The following is a 7,924-nucleotide window of genomic DNA, read 5'->3' on the forward strand; positions in this document are numbered from 1 at the left end:
AACCACTCCAAGGATCACAGGTCAGCAGCCCCCGCCCACGCACACCCCCACCTGCCTGCCCGGCCCCCAGCTGCCTCCCTCTGGCAGCCCTCCATGACTTCTCCCATGAGTCCTTAAGTCACAGCCTGAGCCAGGAAGTCAGGGCACTGACCTGAGGGGTACCTACTGCAGAGACCACCTCAGGTCCCCGTGTGGCCATCAGCCCCTCATGAATGTGGTCAGGTCACAACGTGAGGGGCACTGTGAGAGGGAGAGCCCACAGGCCAGCTCCAGGCTCACCTGGCCCAGCAGACCCGCTGACCGTGAGCTCGCCGTGGAGCCTCACACGGGCACACGTTCCCAAGGCAGCCAGGAGTATGGAACTGAGCCCCGAGACCCTCACAGAAGCAGGGTGCCACCCACAGGGCCGGGGAGCCGTGGCAGCCGGCGAAAGCCAACCTCACCCCAGTTCCACCCGGCTCCAGGCTCTCGAGTGCTGGGGGCCTGGCTGGGGCCCAGGGTCACACCTCACCCTGTCTGCCACCCTGGGAAGCGTGTCCTCGCTCTGAGAAGGGCAGAAACCACTGGAGGTGTGCTGGTCACACAGAGAATGGCAGCCCCCTCGCCGGCCCTCTGGAGTGCTAGTGCAGCTCCAAGCAGAGGACAGCGGCCGCGACCCGAGGTGGCATCTCCGTGGGGGCCCTGCCCAGCTCATTGGTCAAGACGCTCACACCCCAGGGCAGAATCTGCTCCCGCCGTGCGTGTCCCCCAGGCTCGGGGTGGCCTGGTTGGGCACACAGGGCGTGGGGAATCAGGAGATAGTTCAGTCCTCCAGATGAGAAGGTCACCGCGGCAGGGCTGTGCACACCCACAACCCTCCCAGCGTGTGTCAGCACTCAGCCCCAGCCGTGATTCCTGCAGCCGGACCATCCACCCGGCAGCCTTGGCGGGTAGAGGGCGGAGCTTCAAGAGGACAGGCTGGGCCCTCCTGTTCTGGGGCCGGACCGCCCTCCCATGGAAGATGACCCACCTGGGGCCTAAGGTGTGCTGACCGCACGAGCCAAGCCCTCCGAAAAGGGAGGGCCCCCTGACCCAGACGCTGCCCGGCTCTCGCACGGCCCACAGGCCAGATGCGGCCCAAAGCCTGATCTCTACAGCCTAGGACTGGCCTTTCCAGTTCTAGAGGGATGGACCAGGAGGAGGAGGGCAAGAGGACAGACAGAAACCCCGTGCAGCTGCAAAGCCTAAAGATATTTGCTCTCTGGCCCTTGACAGAAAAGTTGGCTGACCCCTGGGCTGTCGCAATTTATGGCCCAATAACTTACTGGTCACCATCACCCTAAACTGTCGAGGTGGCTGTCTTGGGGACGGTCCTTGAGCACTGAGCACAGGTACTCGTGACCAGCAGCAGACAGCCAGGGTCCCGCCAGAGCCTGGAGGTGTACTCGGGGAGGGCTGATGGAGACGACCCCCAGAGGGCGGGAAGGGGGCCGGCAGTGTGGGCAGGCCACAGCGCCAGCCGTCTGTGGAGCTGGGAGGAGACCCTGACTCACCCCGTTCCCCCACAGTGCTGTCCACCAGTCGCACCCAGACAGAAGCCCGGATGCCAGAAAATCCAAAGGACCCCTGCAGAGGTCAGTCCTTGGGGCAACCAAGTGTGGGGGTGGGGAGAAGGGTGGAGAACTTTCAGCGGCCGAGAGAGCCTGCCTGCAAGCGAGACCCCAGCCCGGCTGTGGGCAACGGGAGGTCACCGGCCCACTGCCCTTCTGAAAGCAGCAAGGGCCGGTGGCTCTGGGGAGAGGGCAGGCCTGGGCTGGGCGGTGACTAAAGACACCAGGAGCCGCTGGCCACCCCTCGACCCCGCTCCCATCCACTGCGCCAGGGACCACCACGCACCCTCGCCAACCTGTCCCTGTCCCCTGCAGAGTGCCGGAACCACACCCAGCCCCCCAGGGTCTACCTGCTGCACCCTCCCCTGCAGGGCCTGTGGCTCCAGGCTCAGGCCACCTTCACCTGCCTGGCGGTGGGAGGCGACCTGCAGGCAGCCCGCTTGTCCTGGGAGGTGGATGGGAAGCCCCACAGCGGGCACACGGAGGAGGAGCCCAAAGAGCACACCAACGGGTCCTGGAGCCAGAGCAGCCACCTGCCCCTGTCCAGGGCCTTGTGGGCCAATGGGACGTCCGTCACCTGCACGCTGAGTGGCCCTGGCCTGCAGTCCCCGGTGACTCTGGCAGCACAGAGAGAACACGGTGAGGGCGGCTCCCAGGCCAGGGAGACAGGGCAGCCGCGGGCCCCCTGCGCCCCACACCGCAGCCGGCAGCGCCCCTGGCCACCTCCTTCCACCAGGGGACCCCGGGGGGTGGGACCCAGCGTCCCCTGGCCGCCTGGCTTCTCCCGATGCCCCCGGCCCAAAGCGTGACCGGGCTTCTCGCTACAGAGGCCTTGGCGCCCAGCAAGCCTGCCATCCGCGTCCTGACGGCGCCCAGTCCACTGCCCGCTGCCGAGGCAGCCACCTGGCTGCTGTGCGAGGTGTCCAACTTCTCACCGCTGGGCATCCTCCTCGCCTGGCTGGAGGGGCAGCGCGAGGTGGACCCTTCTTGGTCCGCCACGGCGCGCCCCGCAGCCCAGCCTGGGAACTCCTCGTTCCGCACCTGGAGCGTCCTGCGCGTCCCCGCCTTCCCGGGCCGTGCGGCTGCCACCTACACCTGTGTGGTCAGGCACGAGGCCTCCCGGACGCTGCTCAGCGCCAGCTGGAACCTGGACACTGGTGGTGAGTCACGCGGGCTGGGGGCTTCCATCCGAGCCGGTGGCAGACGCTGGGCCGGGGGCGGAGGGGCAGCCCCGGAGGAGCCGGGCAGCGGGGACCAGGCTGCTGCGCGTCTGGAGTGCACGCCTCCCTGCCCTGGGGGCTCTGGGTGCCCTGGAAGCTGCCCCATCAGGCCCGGCCCCGTGTCCACACACCATGTGCTGGCCCAGGAAGGGTGGGAGGTGGGCCCCCCACCCCAGTCCCCGAGGAGCAGCCATCTCCCTCCAAGGTGCACCCACCTCTGGGTGCAGAGCAGGGCCTCCCCTGGGCTGGGTGTGAGGGTGATCACCCCAGACAGCGGCCCCCCGGGGGCGTCCAAGCCTCACCAGCCCCCAAGACCTCCGCCCATCTGGGAGCACGGTCAGCACCTGGGAAGCCAGATATGCCCGGAAGCGGGGGCTGGGTTAGGGCACCCAAGGGAGTCAGACCGGCACACACCCACGGCAGGCCCTGACCACACGCCACTCAGAGGGGAAGAGTGGACAGACAGCGCCAGAGAAGAGGCTGTGGTGGGGGCCCAGGGACAGTGGTGGGCACCCTGGGCCGGGCAGGAGCTGTAGCAGGGGCCCAGGCCCCAGGCCACCCGACGGGAGCCAGGCAGAGGAAGGTGTCGGCAGCTGGGGGGCCCAAGTCGGCAAGGCGAGGGGGACAGGAAGGCTCCTGCTCTACTGGGGTTGGGCACCTTGCCTACGGCCGTGGCCCTCGCCATGGGCACCCCTCGGAGTGGAGGAGACGCCCGGACAGCAGCCCTCACACAGACGGGCCTGGCAACAGCGGCCTCCTGGTGGGCAGTGCCCCCGCTGGCCTTGCAGGGTCCCCCGGAGAGCGGCTGCACCCCCGGCCCACCTACCTGTGCCCCAGCAGGTGTCCTCCTGAAGTGCCCGCCTGGGGCACAGCCCGATTCACAGCACTGCCCCTCCCCATCCAGGCGCCGTCTGTGCTGGGCCACCTGTCACGGCTCACGCCCCTCCGGCCTGTCTGTTCCTGGGTCACTGAAATGGCCTCCTGCCCCTGCCCCTCTCTCTTCCCCTGGGCAGACGGGCCCCCAGGCACAGCGCAGGCTCTCCGTGGTCTCATGTCCCAGGAGACCCTGGACCGGGCACCTTCAGAGCCTTGACCCACACCTCCCACAGGGGCCAGAAATATGTCCACCCGCCAGGGCCACACACTCTGGAGACAGGGTGGGCGGCAGAGGCGACAGGAGGCCTGGCCAGTCCGCAGGGCCCCCTGGGAGTGAGGGGGGCCGCACCATCTCACCCCGGGTCTGAGCCGGCAGGCAGCTGGGCCTTCCCTGCCCCGACCCCTCCTCCCGACCAGTGGAGGGCAGCCAGGACGGCTCCCTGCTTAAGGCAGCCTCGGCCGCCCTCTCCTCAGCACCTGCACAGCCTGGATTGCAGCCTCTCTCTTCTCTGGGCTAGCTGCATGCCCCCCGAGTCGTGGCTTGCTGCCTCGACGGGTCCTGCTGCTTTCCTCCAAGGACCCAGGGTCCCCGGTCCTCCATCCGTAGGCCACGCCATCCCCCGCCGCTCTAGGGTCAGCCCACCACCGTCCGCCTCTTCCCAAAGGAGGGGAGACTTGCAGCGTGCTCAGCATAGGCCAGCACCTGTGGTCCTCGTTATTGTTACAAAACGGCAGCTGGAACGCTGCTTCCCATGGGGCGCCTCGCCTCTCCCTCCTGGCCTGCTCTGCGGCCCCAGCACTCCTCAGCCATGCGTCCCATCCCCCAAAGTGAAGCCAAGGGACCTCGGCCCTCCGCCACCCTCGCAGCCAGGCAGCCCCCCAACTCCTGAATACCTCGAGTCCTCACGCCTCTCTCTGTTGACCCCACCCCAGACCTCCGCGCTCCCTGCCGGTCTCGCTGCCAGCGTCGCCCCCTCCACAGCCCATCCTTCACTCAGCAGCCAAGGTGATCTTTAAACATCCATCGAGGTTCTGCTTCCACTTAGGATGCAGAAGCTAGTGAGATGGTCACTCACGCGGTGACAGGACAACGTCGAGTAAACAGTAGAAATCAGATTTATGTAAAGCCTCTGAAGAGCTGAGGACTCAGCGTCCAACTGACCGAGATCCCTGGGCCAGAGGAGGCTGCTGGCCACTGTATCCTCATCCCAGACAGGCGGACAAGAGGCCTGGGCAGCCATGAGAGGAGAGGGACGCGAGGGAATCTGCCGAGGTGTAGCGTCTGTGTGGGCTGGCCTGGGGAGTGGGAATACAGATGGGCCCCAGACAAACCTCCCCCACCCGCCGCTTCCCCCACCCAGGACTTCTGCTGAGTGAGCAGTGTCTGGGAGCAGAGCGAGGCAAGAGATCTCCAGCCTTGGACGAGGCTTAGACCCCAAAGCCCCACTGGAGGGGCCTGACCCCACCCAAACATTCAGACCCAGGAGCCAGCGATCCTGCTACCCAGCCCAGCTCAACTCCTGGTGAAAACAATGAGCCCCTCACCCTCCCCGCCCAACAGAGGAGGTGTGTGCCCACTTCATGGAAAATACACATGGATAATCTACCTCAGGCTCACCGTCTGTCTGTGCACAACGTCCACACGCAATCAAAATCTCCTAGGCATGCACATAAGCGAAAACCTTCACGCGTCATCAAGATTTAAACTAGCAAATAGAATCAGCCCCACAGGTGACCCAGATGTGGGGACTGGAAGCAATGCCAGTCACGTCGCCCCTCGGCTTAAGCGCTTTTCATGGCTTCTTTTGCCCTAAGGAAAACTTCCAGATCCTGTCCCTGTCAGGACAGGACAGAAACCCTGTCCCAGGGTTTCTCAGACTGTGCCCAATGGGCTGCCCGCTGACACATTCCTGCCCTGCTCCAGAGGGGTGAATGGGCATGACCTCTCTCACCTGCAATTCTTCCCAACGCTGCTTCCCCCACTCTAAATCTTTCCCACCTTCTCATCCCGCCAACTTCTGCTTATCATTCACACGAGCTCTCTTGTGTAACTGAGAAGACATCCCTGACCCCAGGGCTGGGTCATGGGGCATCTGGTACACCTGGCCTTTAACTGGATGGAGCAGGTCCATGGGAACCTGTCGTCATGTTTACCCATCTCACTGACCCCCGGCCTGCTCACCCCTGCGTTCCATGTGTGTAGAACAGGCTCCTTCAAGTTTTCTGTGGCAAAGGGTTGCTGCCTTTTAAATTTTTTCCAATGAATCATGGACCAATACCTTTGCAGAATACAATATGAACTAATTACTAGAAATCTGAGACAAACAGAAACCAAGATGTGCTGATATTTATTATTAGATTCAACAGACTGCTATAAAAATTTCCAATGCACACAATTTCCATACCTATTTCCTGTGCCCTGTGACCAGTGGTTCCCGGCCAGTACCACGTACAGACCCCACTTCCGGTAACTCTGGTCAAGCACGAGGAAGACCCTCAATAAACATTCATGGAATGAACGACTAGGAAAGTCCGGGGCATGAGACGGGTCCCGGGACCCAGTACTTCCTACCTGCCCCCAGGGTCTCCCTCCGGACTTTGGGGTGATTTCCGCACAAGTGTGTTAACCTGGGCTCGGACGCTAGCAAGTTCCTCTCATCCTGCCTTGCACCCCAACCACTCCAACTCCAGCAGGAATGACTTTTTGATATTCAAACTTGGCCTTCACATGCCCTTGCTTAAAGCCCTTTGTTCTCAGGATAAAGTCACCAGCAGGGCCCGGTCCCAGCCCCACTCTGGCCTCCTCTCCCACCGCTTGGCCCCAGGTCCCCGCTGCAGGCACATGGAGCTCCCGTCCACTTTTCCGCGTCAGGCTCTCTTGAGACAGGGCACTCGTCATGCTGTTCCTCCTGCTTGGACGCTGTTCCCAGCTCTCTCTGCCTGGCTGGCACCATCTTATCTTTCACCCTGTCACAAAGCTGCCACTTCTGAGGGAGGCTCTCGCGGTCCAGCCTGGCCGGGCCGGGCCCCCTGTGTCCACATCGGTGTCAGTGCCCCCCACTCGCTGCGCCCAGTCACGCTGGCATGAACTGAGCTGTGAGTCAGTTTGGTTCCAGACCGTCAGCCCCACCAGGCACAGTGACCCGGCGGGCCCTGCGGAGCGCCAGCGGCCAGCGCGGCCCGGCAGGGAGCAGGCCGTTTGCATGTGCGCGTTGGGGGCCCACCGTGTGCCGGCGCGGGCGTGGTCTCAGCGGCACTGGCGTTTCCCCAGGTCTGGCCACCCTGCCCCCGCGGAGCCAGGACGAGAGCGGTGACGACTACTCAGAGCTGGAGGACACGAGCCGCCTGTGGCTCACCTTCGTGGCCCTCTTCCTTGTCACTCTGCTCTACGGCGGCTTCGTCACCTTCATCAAGGTAGGGTGACCCAGGCAGCCGGCGCCCCGTGAGCAGGGAGCCCGGCAGGGCGGCTCCCCTCCCTCCACCCACAGCCCTAGCATAGGACAGGCATTTGGACCTGCGCTCGTGGGGGTCAGAGAGGTGGGGTCCCTGACTCAGCTGGGCGGGGGGGCCCTGACCTGGGGGCCTGCACCCTGTCCTCTGGGACCCCGCCGCCTTCCTGACCCTGGGGCTCTTGCTGCAGGTGAAGTAGTCCCAGAGAGCTGGTGCCGGCACTGCAGCAGGGGAAGCTTGGCCTCCACGCCGCCCACTGCTGCCAGAGGGCAGGACTCCACCCTGTGCACAGAGGCCTCCAGCCCCACCCCTGACCCCCACTCACTCTCCTCTGCCCACGGCAGAGCCCAGCCCCCGACACAGAGAGGAGGGCATCATGATACAGGGAGGTGGGTGGCTCCCCCAGCTGGCCCTGAGCCAGCGGTCCTGACTGTGGCCCCCTTACCTTCCCGCCCACCGTCCAGCCCCATAAACAGCTTTGGCTCACGTCACCTGCCTCCTGTTTCTGCGTCCCAGCCTTTCGGGTATCCCCAGGTCAGGGAACCCAGAAGGCTGAGGGCAAGCATCCGAGGACGGGGGCCGGCAGGGTCAGGGCATGCATCGGGGAGCTGCCGCGACAAGGGAGCTGGGAGAGCTCCCTGCACCAAAGGCCCTGCTGCCCACACCAGGCATGTGCCCGTCCACACAGGCAGGCACACGTGCACACATGCATGTGCACATGCATGCACTCCTCACACACGAGCATGTGTGCGCCTACACATGCAGTGCACACATGGGTCTGCACCCTGC

At 64.6% G+C, this 7,924-nt stretch overlaps 1 gene segment (V, D, J or C); it reads left to right on the forward strand.

Moving 5' to 3' along the window:
- Nucleotides 1–4: 4 nt before the first annotated feature.
- On the forward strand, nucleotides 5–7,623 carry LOC113616564 (immunoglobulin heavy constant delta-like; the record flags this gene model as incomplete). The annotated part of the segment is given in 6 exon segments: nucleotides 5–20; nucleotides 1,548–1,613; nucleotides 1,905–2,228; nucleotides 2,417–2,749; nucleotides 6,957–7,099; nucleotides 7,326–7,623. Coding segments are annotated over 6 exon segments (891 nt in total), but the record flags the coding sequence as incomplete, so codon positions are not given.
- Between the last annotated feature and the right edge of the window lie 301 nt (nucleotides 7,624–7,924).

Source organism: Aethalodelphis obliquidens, unplaced genomic scaffold (genome assembly GCF_003676395.1).
Source record: "Aethalodelphis obliquidens isolate GAN/ISIS:26980383/991018 unplaced genomic scaffold, ASM367639v1 scaffold161, whole genome shotgun sequence".
Taxonomy (NCBI): Eukaryota; Metazoa; Chordata; class Mammalia; order Artiodactyla; family Delphinidae; genus Aethalodelphis; species Aethalodelphis obliquidens.